General features: G+C 43.5%; 1 protein-coding gene across 1 annotated transcript; it reads left to right on the top strand.

Annotated features, from left to right (window-relative positions):
• The first annotated feature begins 12,172 nt into the window (after positions 1–12,172).
• tspo (translocator protein) lies at positions 12,173–17,617 on the top strand. The gene is made up of 4 exons (XM_063215006.1): positions 12,173–12,483; positions 12,882–13,058; positions 15,716–15,854; positions 17,014–17,617. The coding sequence occupies exons 2-4, from the start codon at positions 12,883–12,885 to the stop codon at positions 17,191–17,193; spliced, it is 495 nt and encodes a 164-aa protein (XP_063071076.1). The 5' UTR covers positions 12,173–12,483; position 12,882; the 3' UTR covers positions 17,194–17,617.

Below are 17,617 nucleotides of genomic sequence, written 5' to 3' on the forward strand. Positions count from 1 at the left end.
TAATAAACTTGGTCTATGCATATATTGGAGATACCTGTTTATGTTGGACTTACAAGCTAAAAGCGAGATTTGGAATTTGATTTATATAACATATTTTCAGTTTTAGGAAAGTTAGGGTGGTGCAGAAACGAGGACACCCCAATGAAAGTCTCAGAGACAATCTGCATTTAAGCAGTTGGACAGGACAAGTATTCAGTCTATGGCGACTTATGGCGAGGTTATTTTGAGTTAGAAATGTACACTTTTCATACATGAACATAGACCTGTCACAACCAGGCAAGTAAACTATGGGCAATTGTCCAGACCCCCAAGAGGAATGACTGATTGATTCTGTAGGCTACTTGTCTTACAGTATATTCAAATGCAGTAATGACAACTTTGTGAGTGTGACAGCAGCTTACTAAATTAAACGAAGAAAAAGTGCAATGATACTGCCATTTAAATCTCTCTTGAGGGAACCATCTTCAATAGTTAGAAGAGAAGGGTCACAAATCCCTCTTTGCTATAGGGCCCCCAAATACATTGAAACGGCCCTGATTTCAGACAGAGGTAGAGTGTACTGTGGTAAAAAGTTAACATGTTGCCAGACCTGACCAGCCGTTTGCGAATATACGTTATGTATGCCACCACAAGTTAGTGTTAACGTGACTGTCGCCAGTAGCCAGGTCGTGCCCGTGACGCAACACCTTCAGTCTTGCGTCTAGTCAGGCCAAGAGCAATATAATATCGTTTCTGAGCTCCCGAAAAATCGGGAACTCCTCCCACTTTGTCGGTAAGCATACAAACATTAGCAAACCAAGGGAGGCAGGTCGACCATGCTGTTTGGGAAATGTTAATTGTTAAGCTCCTGGTCAAGTCTCCAAGTCTCAAAGACCTTTGAAAGACGATGATAATCAAGCTACATCACCAGATCCATGTGTTTCCACTCTGCTTCGCAAACTACTTGTGGATCTGGGTGGATTCAGGTATTAACTTGTTATAAGCGTAACTCACTCCTCAGAGAGGTTGAAAATATATTCTTGCACAGGAAATGGTTGAGGTGTGCTTGATCCAGACTCATACTGGAAAGGACCTCTGAGCCTGAAAATAATATTCTGTCAGAACCACTCTAGCCAAAAATGAGATGAGAAACGGACATACATTTCAAAAGCTTTATTTCTTAATGCAGACAATTTGTGTTTGGCAGTATGGCTCTGTGCGGAGGAAGTTCCGAACTTCTCCATGAGCTCCATGGAAGCCAAGACAGGGAACAGCAGCGTCCTCAGGTGGAGTGCCTTCCATTTAGCTGGAAAGGCAACATACCCCCTAGAACAGAGCAAGCAACAATGACAACAAACATTGAAGAAATAAGAAAGAAGAAATCCCAACTGGGAAACTCCAACTCCCATTGTCATTGTGACACAGCACTCCACAGCATTCAAGTGAACACTGCACACCGCACACAACAAAATTGCATTTATGCCTTGCCCGTGCAATGGCGCCCCAAGGGAGCACTGCGGCTGGACAGTACCATGCTCAGGGTACCTCAGTCATGCAGGAGGATGGGGGAGAGCACTGATTAATTACTCCCCCCACCAAGGGCGTAACTATGTTGTTGACATTGGTGGGGACATAATGTGTCCGTACGTTGCGTTTAGCGGGGGGTCTGGAGGTTCTCTCCCCGAAAAAATTGCATTTTTTAGACGCAATTTCCAGCATTTAAACCAATTCTGGGGTGGATAGTGACAAAACCCTTTTGATTCACAGGGCACAAGATTGGCAAGATTGAGATTTTTTTTTTGTAAGCAAATAATTAAAGTGTCTGGCATGTGTAAGATGTTTTGTTATTACGTGTTTCTGAAAAATCAGGATCTGTGTAAGTAAAGCAGGTAATATGAGTTTGGGTGCTGCAGTCTTGGGGCATTTTGATTGATTTTAATTGTGTGTAAATTAACTGATGAAGTTTTAAGTGCACACTGCATAGATGAGTACCATTATAGTTACCAGTGAGAATTTATCAGCTCTGTACAGTTCCCACAAAAATAAAACACCAGTAGTCAAAATATTAAGGTCCAGCAAAATTTTTATTAATTCTTGTTCAGGTTATTCACAGTGAGACATAACTTACATGACAGATTTTTTTTTTTGTCTTTTGTACCCAATGAATAATAATACTACAAATAATAATAACACAGTTTACATCTGTTGTTGGTGCATCCTATTCAAGTAGAGCAATGTCTGAATTTGCCTTCAACATTATGTGATTATTACAGTTCATTTAAGCTGTCAATGGCACATTTGAAAGCCACATGAAATACAGTATAGGCCTACCTGTCTGGCTGGTGGAGATAGGTTTGCAGAGCTGTTGTGGTGTGGCTGACCTGCAGAGCTGTTGTCTTGTTGTGGCTGTAGAACACAATGCATGATAATGACAGATTATTATTTGTTTTTCTTTGGGACCCTATCAATACTTTTGTAGCATATACAGAATACAGGATGTCTTCATAAAAGTCATATCAGTAGCCACGCAATGACTCGTAGCAACTTAGTTACCGGTAGGCTTACTTCTTCTAAATGAGGAAAGTGACAAGAAATGTAACATGTTTAGCCCGACCCCGTTTAATCAAATGTAGCATCCACGAAAACACAGTGTGTCTATAACCTATAGAATATTGAACGTTAAACTGTATTTGATCAATGAATACGGTTAATTTGTTGTCATCATTACAGAGTTCTAAGATGCTAACCGTAGCCATAGATCTAGGCTATGTCTGTGACCGTAGCATTAACCGACTAGCTTAAAACAAGACAGATCAGATCAGAGTAATGAGGTCTAAACGTTTTGTGCAATCAGTTCGCGGTGCATTTCTACACCTATCCGTTAAAGCCACGGCATTTACAGCTACTTAGACAGCATTAAACAAAACTTAGATGTCATTTTAGCAGCTCGGACGTCCGCCTCCACAGTGTGTGAAGCGACATTTCACTGAGGGGGGACGTGACCGAACAGGTTTTTAAGGCTGTTCTGTGATAAACTTACCGCTGACTTGGTGAAATAGCCTCTTATGTCCGTCAGTTTCCTTTTCCTGCCCGAGGCAGACATGACGACTCGGCGTATACCAGTAGACCATACGTTGGCAGCTGTTTTCCCGTTATTCCGTCAGAGCTGAATATTTCTGTTATTCTCGTCAGCTGTCATTCTGCTGTCCCCACGCGCTTAGCTACCAACCTAGCAACGATAACTAGTGCAGGAAGATGAGCCAATCACAGATAGCAAGGCTGTCCCCACCAATGACACGCCGTCTTTGGCAGAAGGTACTGATGAGGGTAAAGTTAACCATTTATTTTCCGACTGCCGTGCAATTACCCCTTCAAAATTGGTATGGACATTTTCAACGTATCCAAATATTGGTATGGACACGTCCATAGTGTCCATACGCAATTTTACGCCCGTGCCCCCCACCAACCTGGCGGGTCGGGAGTCGAACTTGCAACCTTTGGGCTACAAATCTGATGCTAACTGCTTACCCATGACTGCCCTATTGTTTGGCAATGATAAATCTGGTGGAGCAGGTGGGTGCAAAGTAGACAGCAAAAAAACAGTGACAGCAAACAAATTCTGTAGTTTAAATTAAGCGCCCCAAATGCCAGCATCCAATTGCGAGCAGCAGCTGATTAAACAAAGCACAGTTGATTTGTGCACAGCTGTATGGGTTGGGTCGGTGTCGGCCAATAAGCAAAGGGCGCATTGACTACGTGGTCTGCCAGCACTATCGCAGGTTGCTCGATTTTTGTCAAGTAATTGTGTAAGACATGTCTATGAGATGCATGAGATACATGTCTATAACTAACATTACTTTGGACATTTTTAGAGAGATTTATCAAATCTATTGAGTATTCAACTGTGATTATAGGCCTACTGACATTTTTTCATCTCCTGCAAAGAAGCAACTTCGATCTTTTCAGCATAGAAAATGCTATTGGCTAATCAATTATTTTGCCAGTCCTCACCACCAACAAATTCCTTCAAAGACATTTCCTATTTATCTCTAAAGAGTCAATATAGTCTATTATCTGTCCTGCGACTGCTCAATGCAAGCTGCCATTGATATTGCAGCAACAATGCTCTGTCATTTTTTGGCTGGAGACGTAGTTTTCCGGCAGTGTTCCAGACTGTGTGTGTGTGTGTGTGTGTGTGTGTGTGTGTGTGTGTGTGTGTGTGTGTGTGTGTGTGTGTGTGTGTGTGTGTGTGTGTGTGTTTGTGTCTGTGTGTGTGTGTGTCTGTGTGTGTGTGTGGCTCCACTAGGGGGCTTCAGAGCTACACACTCGCACACTCACACAGAATTCTGGTGAGACCCGTGTTAGGTTTGGGGCCCTTTCAGATGAGTTTGACCTGGTTCTTCTTGCCAAATGTAGCAGTAGTGCTGTTAACCCGGCTACTGTGACTGTGTCTGCTCCTCCTGTGTGTTTTTAAATGAAGTGGCAATTTGGTGACTCTCCCTTAGTTCTGTCTCAACTAGGTTGTGATTGGGCAATTAGGAGCCACACCTGTATAAAACCAGGCGAGCACATGCTCCTGGGTTGGTGGAGAGGAACATACAAAGCCGCGGCTCTGGCCGCTTCAATCCTCCTTGCTGTGTCCCGGAGGGCACTCCTCCGTGGCTCTGCTCCCAAGTCCTCCATTGTGCCTCAGACTGGGGTATTTGTTTGGCCACTGCTACTGCTTTGGCTGTTTGCTAACTGCCTAGCAGTTGAGCTCCATAAGTCCCTCTGATGCGCTCGCTACTTGTCTTAGGTGAGTTTGTAAAATTCTCGCCTGTGCATTGGATATTTGTAGTGAGGCATTGTGTTGATGTTGTGATTGGCTTACAGCATGTATCGCAAGACTGTTTGCCATGTGAAGTCGTTCTGTTGGCGGCGAGTGCCTCTCCTTCACGACTATGGTTGCCAGCGACATGGTAGGCTCCCATTTCCTATTCCTCCAACTTTTAATAGTTAGATGTTTCGGTCAAGTAAATTCATATTTTCATTCCCACTAGGGCCCATGTGACCTCCAATGCTGAAACCAGAGGTTGCCGTTTTGTCCTTCACATGGTTCCCTTCTGCTGTTCGTGGTGACTGCTTGAATCCGGTGTGCTTGTATGTTTGGAAGCCGGGTGCATGACACTTGGCTGCAGCTTGCTGCGCTTCACCTGTCCAGTGACTGCAGTGCTTAGGCTTGGTGACTGAAAACTCACCCAGCTAATTTGGGCCTTCTTCAACCAACCTGGTGCGCTGTACTACTACATTTTGATTTTGTGTTTTCATTTTGGGTTGCTGTGATTTTCATTTTGTTTGCGGTGATTTCATTTTGGTTTGCTGTGCCTTTTTGTTAAGTTTATTGTTTTTCATCAGCGTATCTGTGTTTGGTTTAAAGAAACCTCTACCAGGGTGCAGTACCACCAGTGAAGTGTGTGTGTGTGTGTGTGTGTGTGTGTGTGTGTGCGCGCATGTGTCTGTGCTTTTTAAGAGTTATGTTTGAGAAAAACAGAGGAAAATAAAAAGACTAATGTTGGTTATTGCTGAACCCATGTCTCTGTCGTTCCATACCCTCCAACCTGTGTGTATCTTGATCAAAGTTGAGTTAATCTAATTGATCGCTTAAACTAGTGTCCACCTCTCGGCACTGTCACATTTGGCGCTGTGAGCAGCAGGGTGAACGAATCAGAGACATGTGGTATTTTTTTTGTTTTTTTCCTGTTCATTCTGGTTTTTTTAATAGTGGATGAATGATTGTGTTGTATGTGTAGTCTTGTGTTCCCCTTCCTAATTTCTTCTTTTTGAGGACAAAAAGGCAACGTCTGTCTCAAGACCACCTTTTAGCAGGGTTGCAGTCTCGGAGTTCCCATGGTCTCTTGGTTATCTGAGTAAGTAAATCTATTGATACTGCCAATGGGCAGGAGTAAGAATGGCATCCTGTGAAAATGTTACCCCACGGTTGGGGTGGATTGCTACTAATGGCTGGTCCTTCAAGGACAGTTTCATATTTTTGAGGATCACTGGGTTCCCCCCTGTATCAGGGGCTGAGCCCACTGACCCTGTCCCTTTTACCCATCTCCCCTCCATGGTTGGTAGTAGTAGTTCCCTGAGCTTCTCTGCCTGTCATTACTCAGAACCTTAGGTGTTGAATTAATTTGGGTCCACTGGGTTTCCCCCTGTATCAGGGGCTGAGCCCACTGACCCTGTCCCCTTTCCCCTAGACTGCCTCCCGTGGTTGGTGGCGGTTCTGGAGCATCACAGCTTCCCTGCCGCCACTACCTGTCAGAACCTTAAATGGTTCTGAATTGTTTTTGAGTTCACTGGGTACCCCCCTGTATAAGGGGATGGGCCCACTGACTCTGTTCCCTGTCCCCATACCCCCTGCAGTGTTTTGTAGTGATGCATGTTCCCAGAGCCTCGTGGATTCTCAGTCCATCTTGGTCGGTCTGCACCTTTTTAAAGGTGCTCTAGTGTGTTTGGGTCGTCGGGACGACGACACAAAAGGAGGGGGCAGATTGTAGCAGTAGTACTGTTAACCCGGCTACTGTGACTGTGTCTGCTCCTCCTGTGTGTTTTTAAATGAAGTGGCAATTTGGTGACTCTCCCTTAGTTCTGTCTCAACTAGGTTGTGATTGGGCAATTAGGAGCCACACCTGTATAAAACCAGGCGAGCACATGCTCCTGGGTTGGTGGAGAGGAACATACAAAGCCGCGGCTCTGGCCGCTTCAATCCTCCTTGCTGTGTCCCGGAGGGCACTCCTCCGTGGCTCTGCTCCCAAGTCCTCCATTGTGCCTCAGACTGGGGTATTTCTTTGGCCACTGCTACTGCTTTGGCTGTTTGCTAACTGCCAAGCAGTTGAGCTCCATAAGTCCCTCTGATGCGCTCGCTACTTGTCTTAGGTGAGTTTGTAAAATTCTCGCCTGTGCATTGGATATTTGTAGTGAGGCATTGTGTTGATGTTGTGATTGGCTTACAGCATGTATCGCAAGACTGTTTGCCATGTGAAGTCGTTCTGTTGGCGGCGAGTGCCTCTCCTTCACGACTATGGTTGCCAGCGACATGGTAGGCTCCCATTTCCTATTCCTCCAACTTTTAATAGTTAGATGTTTCGGTCAAGTAAATTCATATTTTCATTCCCACTAGGGCCCATGTGACCTCCAATGCTGAAACCAGAGGTTGCCTTTTTTGTCCTTCACATGGTTCCCTTCTGCTGTTCGTGGTGACTGCTTGAATCCGGTGTGCTTGTATGTTTGGAAGCCGGGTCCATGACACTTGGCTGCAGCTTGCTGCGCTTCACCTGTCTAGTGACTGCAGTGCTTAGGCTTGGTGACTGAAAACTCACCCAGCTAATTTGGGCCTTCTTCAACCAACCTGGTGCGCTGTACTACTACATTTTGATTTTGTGTTTTCATTTTGGGTTGCTGTGATTTTCATTTTGTTTGCGGTGATTTCATTTTGGTTTGCTGTGCCTTTTTGTTAAGTTTATTGTTTTTCATCAGCGTATCTGTGTTTGGTTTAAAGAAACCTCTACCAGGGTGCAGTACCACCAGTGAAGTGTGTGTGTGTGTGTGTGTGCGCATGTGTCTGTGCTTTTTAAGAGTTATGTTTGAGAAAAACAGAGGAAAATAAAAAGACTAATGTTGGTTATTGCTGAACCCATGTCTCTGTCGTTCCATACCCTCCAACCTGTGTGTATCTTGATCAAAGTTGAGTTAATCTAATTGATCGCTTAAACTAGTGTCCACCTCTCGGCACTGTCACACAGTGCTATCAGCGGCCCTGCCTCTGACTGAGACTCACCTTTACCCATGCGCAACTTCACTCCCCTTTACCCACGCGCAACTTCACTCGCACAATCACATACTCACACACAGTGTTCATATAAGTCCATCGGAGCACAGGTACCACATAGTGTATACAGTGCATGTACAGCGATAATGAGTACACCCCTGTTGAAAAGTAAAATTTTGAACAATATTTTAATAAAAATACAACAAAGTTATTCCCAAAATTCTTATAGAGTAAGTGTAATACAACATCTTTTGATCTTACGACAGAAAAGTAAGGTGAATAGTATAACTTACAGTAAATGACATATGTGTCCATTTTTGTGATATTATGCTGGTGCAAAAGTGGGTACCCCCCCTATTTTAAACTGTCTGAGAAGGGGCCGTGTCGGCCCGAATCGTCACGAAATTGAAAGGGATTAAAAGGGAGGTCATCTGTCATCCTTGCCTTACAATGAACTTTTGCATTTGGAGTCTGCACCTGGCTAAACTAGATGTGTGTGAGATTTGAATGAAATCCTATAGAGAGTATCATGATGGTGAAATAGTGTCAATTCCCTAGAATTGTAAAGATGTGCATGGGCCATGATTTGCTTTTACATAGTAGTGGCACTCTATTGCATAGGCCTAGTCCGTGTTTTTGTTTTGTATTGCCGCCTTGTGTCCTGCGATTCTCAGTTTCAGCGCGAGTTTGGTCTGCCCAATGTATTTCTTTGGGTTTCAGTAAACGCACACCGTTTGAGGTGCGTACGGCAGACAATTACACTCAACTTGAAAAAGAATGGCCGTCGCTCACTCAGAACTTCATGCGGTTACATTTAATAAGACCTCCTTCCTCTGAGGCAGACGGAAGTGAGAGTGCTGGCCCACTTGGATGACCTTTTGACCTGTGCCCACTCAGAGCAGCAAGCTAGCTCACACGCGAACCTGCTGCTGACTCACCTCACACACAGTTTAAAAATAAAATAAAAAAAAGTTATGGGCTTTTTTGCCTTTATTTCAGACAGGACAGTGAAGAGTGATAGGAAGCGAATGTGGTGAGAGAGACGGGGTAGGGATGGCAAATGACCCAGGCTGGATTCGAACCCTGGGTGCAACCCTTGGGCATGCAAGCCCAAATGTGGGGGGCTTAGCGCGCTGCTCCACAGCACCCCCACTCATGCACAGTTTTAGTTCCTACCACTGATTGGCCGTCATCTCTGTCTGACAGCAGGCACAGAATTACAGGTAAATGTAGGCCTATTTCCCAGGTACCTGTACAGTATGGGTGTTCACTAACAGCTGTTGATGTCCAGACATGACATATAGATTCACACAGTTTGTGTGAATACACTGCTATAAATAGAAAGCTGTTGGTGGAAACACCACAACCTTGACGTGGACAAAGGAGAACATTTCTATGTAACCAGAGTAAAAAAAAATGAATCATCGTATGATCATTCAGTATAGCAATCACAATAACAAGATCTGCTGTGTAGCCGTCCTGGTCATGCCATGGTGTTTCTAAAAAGCAGAACTAATGTATTCTCAAAAACTACATCAGCAAATGAACAACATTACACTCACAAGCATCCAAACATTTCAATAACCCAAGGGCAATCTAGGCAAGGCGAACCTTGTGCTTACACACAAAACATACAACCAATATATTTTTCTAAACCATTATATTGACAGCATGGGATTCGCTGGTCAAAGCAATGTGTGTGTGAACATGTTTCTTACTTGTTGTGACTGTGAATCCGTAACAGTTATACTGAACATGGCTGGAGGATATATACAGGTATAAAAACTTCTGCATCCGTGTTGAGCTGGTTACTCTGGCCCATGGCATTCTCGTAACTAACAAAACACACAGGAATCACCGTCTGTGTTACACAGAAATATCAGGGCTCTCAAGTTTTGAAGATTGTTTGGAGTGAGATTTAGATAAATAAATAAATAAATAAATAAATGGGGGGGGGGGGCAGACATCGACCCATCAACCCATCGACACCAGGTTTCCCTTCAACCCAGCTGGTTAAAAAGTTTCATTAAACCAAATACATTATGTATTCAATATGCTTAATCCTAACCAGTGCTCGAGTTGTAAAATAGACTATAAGCAGCTGGGGATGGCCAGAGATTGATTCTAATTATTGGAGGTTCGGGGGTTTCTCCCCCGAGAAATTTTTGAAAATGTAGTTGTTGAAAGTGCAATTTTAACACAATGTGAAGAAGGGATGTATATTTTATAGGGAGGTGATTTTTGACCATTTTCATTGAGGGGGATGATTTTAGACAATGTTCATTGTGGGGGGATAGCCTAAAATAGGCTACCTGTAGGCATAGGCCTATGTACTTTATTGTGCATTGACATTATCAGCTCAAATTAAAATGACCCAAATAATACCCATTTTCATTCAATACCATGATATCTCCAGCACTATTGGTTGCCCCTGACTTCTTTAGCCTACTTGCCCTGTCTTCTACCACCACCTCTGCATTCCTCCATTCTCTCCAGTCTGTCTAATATTTGACCACCTCCCACTCCTCTTGTCTCCACGTTCAATCATGTTTCGGAGGATGATCATCAAACAATCAGCTGGGGTTATAGCCTAGCTAGCGTTGTTAACCATTTTGCTCTCTTTTAACGTCCCTGTCAAGGCTACAGGGGCTGGAAATATTGGTATAAGGAGTAAAAACAGTAGCCTATCTAATACAAGTCTCATATTTTCACCTGTATGAAGTTATCACCTGATGGTCCTGGCGCCTGCGTCTCCAGTTTGCCTACTTGCAATTCGTAAATGTTACAGTTCTCTCTGAACTCTGCTGCGCGCAATATTGGATGAAACGCTGATCCACTGCTCTGATCTGCCCGACAACCGAACAATCTACGTATTTTCTGATTGGCTGAATAGTCTGAATGGTAACTAGTCTGAACACAGAAGCGCTGTTACCTATTTCTGACTCATCTGTGGATAGGTTGGATGAATTAGCCTAATGTGCGCCGATTGGATAAGTTATCAAAACTTCAGAGTGTGAAATACCATGTGTGGAGTGTGAGAGTGTGAACTCGCTCAGATGAGTGTGTCACACTCTCAGAGAGTGAGACTTGAGAGCCCTGGAAATATCCTGTGGTCGAGTTGTAAAATCAAAGCAGGGGGAATGGTCAGAGATTGATTCTGATTATTGGGGGTTCGGGGGTTTTGAAAATGTAGTTGTTAAAAGTGCAATTTTAACACAATATGTGAAGAGGGGAGGCCTAGAGGGGGATGATATTTGACCATTTTCATTGAGGGAGGGAGGCCATCCCCCCTGCCTCATCCCCTACAAACTCGAGCCCTGGAAATATCCTGACTAAAGTTTATATGCACGAAAGAACGAGTCAGTGAACATGCAAGTGTAACTATCAACACTACATTGATTGGTCAGAGTTTTCGTCTGGTTATACTGGACTAAACACTACGTATTTTTGACAAACATTCTATTTCAGTGGGTGCAATGGGATCGCGAGGAGATTTTTAGGCATAGGCGGTATAAAAAATGCTCCAGAAAAGTAAAACATCTCCTACTGCACCTTTTGATGTCCTTGTTTTGATACCATTATGAACACAGTTACACATAGCACATGATTGAATGGACTAGCCTAAGCCTTAACAACATTGGGGGTTGAATACATTTTGACCACAACTATAGGCTATGTGGCACTGGGTTGTAGGAATTCGCTTCCCATCACTGCAGGACCCAGGGCCATCAGTGTTGACCCAGGACCCAGCTCTCTAATGTTCCCTAGCCCAGATGGTGTAGGCCTACCTGTTCACACAGCTTACAACTATGGTAAAAGGTTAGGGGTTGGTATCTTGATGTGGCCAATTGGCATACAGAATGAGGGCCTTTTGCAGTTGACTGTAAAAAAAAAAAACCTAGTAGGCCTAAGGTCTACTACTGCCAGTGCCACTGGAACAACATTTTTGTCCAGTAGGGCAAAGGGGCAGGTGCTTTAGCACCACATTGTCCCTATCTGTGCAGTGTGCACACCTATGGCTGCTTACAAAACTTGGGCGCACCCATCCTTATCTATCCCAGTCTAATTTGGAGCGCCAAAGGCGAGGCCACAACCAGAAGCGAGGACGGGAGTCCGCATATTGGAAAGAGCCTATAGCCTATGCTACGGTCATGTGATCAACTTCCCAATTTCGGTGTCTGAAGGAGTCCCTTAACTAATCTGAATACAAACAAATCACGTAGCATATGTGATAGAACTGTCGGCAATCTATATAAAATTAGATGTAGCCTATTCATTCATTGTTTCAATGTTGCCATTCTTATTTATTCTTATATTTTGATATATCACGTGCCGCGCTCTCCTGTCACAGCTGGCTGTTGACTGACCATCGCGAACATGCCAAACACGGAAGTGTGCGCGTAGCCTACTCCAGTAGCGAGCGACAGCACCGAGGCGGGGACGCGGGAGATAGTTCTGGACACACGCAGTGGTGTGTTTAGTGCTTTGAACGTGTGCCAAAAGTCTTTAATGTAGCCAGGAATTATGGTGATTGGTCATCATTACAAAACGTAGCAGCTGCTTACAAAACTTCGGCGCACCCATCCTTATCTAACTCAACGACGCTACTTGTGTTGAAGTCATTGCGCAGCGACCGCATTGTAGCGAGGGGCTAGAATTTGTTTCGAAGTGTTTGAGATCATTCAAGGGGTCAGGTAAGGTCCCAAACCTATAATGTGTCTGCTAATCTTTTTCAACATGTAATGCGAATGTGTCATTGAATGTCTGAGAATCGAAACTAGTAGCAATTGTTTTGCAAATGGTAGCTATGTAGAATAACTTGCTTTCGAGTGTTTGTTTCGTCTGTTGCTTTCGAGTAACACAAAAAGCAACTCAATCGACCCTGCGGTTGTGACATGACAGCTACACAGTGGAAACCTGCGCAAGGTTCTTTTTTGCCATTATTGTCATAAGTGGTAGAGGTGACCTTGGTATTTTTTTATCAAAGAAAGAAAAGAAAGAAACCTTCTCTGCCTCATGTGTAATGTGTAATTGTCAATGAATGTTAATCTATAAACTGGGAGAAATGAAACCCTCATGTACTCTGTTACAGAATGTCGTGGATGCCTATGTTGGGTCTCACAGCCTTACCTCATCTGGGAGGTCTGTATGGTGGCTTTGTGACTCGGAAAGAGGTGAAGACGTGGTACCCTACTCTAAACAAACCATCTTGGCGGCCGCCTAATGCAGCTTTCCCAATAGTGTGGACATCGCTCTACACAGGCATGGGGTGAGTGAAGGCTAAGCTTATCAAAACGGCATCAACACACATGTATACCTGGTAATGCAATGTGGTGCTTGGTGACATGTCTAAATTAAAACATTTAATCACCAGCCAAATTGGCTAGTATGTATTCATCTTATAAGCCAAACACACTCAAAGGTCAAAGAGGTAGTAAGTTACCGTAAAGTTCCATATAATAGCCGAGTTCCAATTAGCGGCCGGGTTCCTTTTAAGGGCCGGGTGCACGAGGATATTTGACAGATAATGGCCGGTTCCAAATAAAAGCCCGGTCTAAATAATCATTAAATGAACTAAGGAAGAAGGCTTGACCACCGGCGCTGCATGTTTCCCCCCTTATATTGTTTTGTTTAGTTTTTAGGATGCGCCTCGTCTTTGACCATCAACCGCTGCGTCAGTGAAGGAAATGTCGGAAATTTTGCAATGTAAAACTCGGGGAAGCAGCGGTGTTTCAGGGTAGCCTGTGGTTTAACGCTGTAATACGGGTTAATGTGGGTAAAATCCACATTTAAAACGAGTAGCCAAGGCATGTGATGAGAGAAAATGACATTTGAGAGTGAGACAAGCATCCAACGAAATGAAATGTAACGTCAACATGCAGCCTCTCTGCACTCGGATTCTCCTCCCTTCGCACTTAACTGGCAAACATGTTCTCTCACAATGCTTTTAATGCTTTGTGCACTACATATGGACACATGGGACATTGTTGACATGTTGAAGTGAACTTTATTCAATGTGCATGGCGGAGCACGCACTCTCACACACCCTGCACGCACTGCACTGATCAACACACTTTAATCAAGGATCAATCTGCGAGGCGGAAGCGCACACCGTTGCAACTTTGACTTTGGGGAAGAGATTGTTTTGTGGGATGTTAATTTAAATGCTTTTCATTTTAATTTGCTAGCTTTACATTTTTTTGTGTATGGTAGCCTATTAATAGCCTATGTGGCATCTGTGTGCAGATGCAAACCGTTTTGTGTTAGGCTGTAGCCTACCTTAATTCGACCGAGGATACTTTTAGTTAACCGCCGCGTAAAGGTCTTTGCATGGACAAATGAAATGGTAATTGAATAATAGCTGGCCAGTATTGCAGGGAGTATTGCACCCAGTGTACGTTGGGGTTTGGGAGAGCAAGGAAGAGAGCGGCATCTGTGATCAACCGCTTCGAAATGTGTGCGTAAAACCTGCTGTTAACCAGTGTTACCGCATTAAAAAAAAAAACTTTGTTTGATTTCGTGTTTGTATTTTATTTTGACGTTGCCTATAGTCCTCAGTTTATGGTTATTTTCTGTTGACCTCCTACACATTTTCTTTCTGTTATGTAGGGTATTGTAAATAAATGGACCGTATTTTGATCATTTTGATTTCGGACTTAATTTACCCCTTCAATCACCCCTCTCCAATTGCAAACTTTACCCTGATAGAAGGAGCATTCGCACGTTCTCGTTAAGGACTTATTGTCTGACTGATTTTGGCTGCTGCGAATAAGGTATATTTTTATATATATAAAAAAGGGCCTATCACCGTTTTTGGCTGAATGCTGACACCACGGACTATGATGACCATTGCAGTCTTGCCGCGGGTCTTGAACAGAGCGCACTCTTATCTTTCCGATTCAGATTGCTTCTTCTGAGAGGGCAACTGGCTACCGCAGGAGAAGGGAAAGGTGGCAATATTATCCTCAAGCGTGTTAGATAAATCATCTATCGCAGATGAGGTTTTTGAATATATTTGTAATGCATGGGACATTGACAAGGAAAGGTAGCTATAATATCCTCGTGAACAGGTCTTCGATTTTTCAAAATGCCTCCTCTCAACATTCAACATGTAAATTGTTTTTTCTGGTTAGTCCAACGCTATCCTGGCAGGAGAATCATTCGTAGGCACTACTCAGCAATTTTGTCTGTTGTTTTTTGTCTGCTGCAAAGTAGGATAGACTAGACCTCCAGGTCTTCATAAAAATCATCTACCACCGCTGTGATACTTTCACTACAGACACGGCTGAACATTTATCAGTTGTTGCAGTCATGCCGCTTGTCTTGAACTGTGCGCTCTCCTCCAGTTGATGCGTGACAGCCAGATGAGAAGCGCAAAGGTGGGGGCTATCCGCGGTCGCGGAGGACAGGTGTCAATATCCACAACCTCACTGAATAAATAGCCTAACCCGTGAACTGTGCAGCAATTACATATTGTTTAGGTTCTTGAATACTTTCTAAAGCATGGAATTAATTTTCTATTAATAAGGAAAGGTGTAAGACTTATCCTCAATCCTCCCCGATAGCATAATGTTCTTCGAGTCTTAAATCGTGCATGTCAACACCACCTGCTGTGTTAACTGTTAGTCTTACATTTAAAAATAACATAGCCTATGCCTACTATTGCTTAAAGCAATTGAGTACCATATTTTCCCAGTTTAGGGAAATATTTTTTGGGGAAGAAGGAATTAATCGCCTGTCCCAAATAGCCGCCTGTCTCAAATATTCGCCGGGTCTCTCACGCGATTCAGACAAATAATAGCCCGGGCTATTATTTGGAAATTTACGGTATGTTTTCTACCAGCCAAACTGAACTTTCACCAGCATTTAGCCGGTTGGCTGGTGTTAATTCAGAGCCCTGCTGACATGCATGTTGTGTTTTGTTAGGTATGCCTCCTACCTTATGTGGAATCAGTTGGGTGGCTTCACAAACGACGCGGTGGTGCCCCTAGGACTCTACGGCCTCCAGCTGGCTCTGAACTGGGCATGGACGCCCATCTTTTTTGGGGCCCATAAACTGAAATTGGTCAGTAATTTTCTCTTTGTTTCTAGTGTTTGAAATTATCCTTGGACAAAATGACCAGTAGGTTATGCATGGCTTGGACTAAAGGAGATAGGACTACAATTCAACATCTGGTTGTTCTTTCAGTGCACTGAGAAACATGGAAAAGGCTGCAGGAGGCATAAACAACTTTTATCACATAGACAGACTTAGGCGTTCTGCCCAGACTCTTAGTTTATATTATTTGGTTAGCGCTCTTAAAATAACAGAATTCTTTGGATGAAGCCTGCTCCTAACCTTATAAAGTCTTACAGGGCTCTGATTAAGCTTACTTCTAAAATGTTGAATCCTGTCACTTTCAATTTCTGAATTTGTATGAGATTAATGAAACCAACACAAGATGCCTAAATGATTACTTCAAATTGCACATTTATCTTACCAATCCACTTCCAGTTTGAGGTCATTCACACAATATCGCTTTGGAGGGTTGCAGGTCCGCGTCCCACACTTACCACCACTCTCTACTGAGGTTCCCTTGGGCACAAGCAAGGCATCTAACCACACATTGCTCCAGGAACTGTAACAATAACAAATACCCTAGTGAAGGAAGGATGAATCACCGCACACTGGAATTCTTTGCTGGAAGTTTATTTGGTGAACAACGCCTGATGAAGCAACAGCGAAACGGGTTGTTCACCAAATAAACTACCAGCAAAGAATGCCAGTGTGCGGTGATTCATCGTTCCTTTACTTGGATTACTTTCACTGCACATCACCAGCACCTGGACAGTGGTTGTTGTGCACAGGGACGCTACTTTGAATAACAAATACCCTGTAATAACTAGACTTTGGCTGAAATCATCAGCTAAGTGTGATGTAATGTAGATGTAATTCAGTAATACTGTGCTGGTGGCATTTTCTAACATTACATTACATTGCACTAAGCTGACGCTTTCATTTTATTCAAAGCGACTTACAACTATTATTTTTCAGGGTATTGGTTACAGTCCCTGGAGCAATGTGGGGTTAGGTGCCTTGCTCAATGGCACTTCAGGCATGGAAGGAGATGTAGGGAGAGGTCAGGGGGGATTCGAACCAGCAACCCCTAGATTGAAAGACCAACTCTCTAACCACTAGGCCACGGCTGCCCCGTTTTCTAACATGATTGGCTTCATTTGTGCAGGCCCTGGTCGAGATTGTGCTGCTGACAGGCACAGTAGGTGCCACCATGCTGTCCTGGTACCCCATCAACCGCACCGCCACCCTGCTGATGGCACCGTATCTGGCATGGCTCTGCCTTGCCACCTGCCTCAACTACTGCATATGGAGAGACAACCCTGAGAAAAAGGATCGTACTGAGTAATTGTGTGAAGACCTGGCTCATGCACAGAAGGAAAGCGCAAGGTTGTCATTTTTCTATTACCAGTACATTCAGCTTTTTTTATATATGGATTGTTGCTACTGAAGACGAGATTTGTTCCTTATCTATTTGAAATGCATGTGATGAAACGAGCATGAATCCCCATCCATATGTCTTCTTCCCTCCTTGTGAACGCATATCTGTTCTTAATAACCTGAATGAAATGGAATAAGATGCACAATAAGACTAATAATTGTTTGAAGAGGAAGTAATATATAACACCTTATGCCTTGATTTATGTCCTTATCTTTATAAAAGGTCTGTATTTTTTTGATTGATGGAATTATCAGTTTGAATGTTTGTCTTTTTTTTTTTTTTTTGCCTCAAATCATTATATTTTGCTATTAAACCATTTGCAGTAACTGGA

This window comes from Engraulis encrasicolus, chromosome 14 (genome assembly GCF_034702125.1).
Source record: "Engraulis encrasicolus isolate BLACKSEA-1 chromosome 14, IST_EnEncr_1.0, whole genome shotgun sequence".
Classification (NCBI taxonomy): Eukaryota; Metazoa; Chordata; class Actinopteri; order Clupeiformes; family Engraulidae; genus Engraulis; species Engraulis encrasicolus.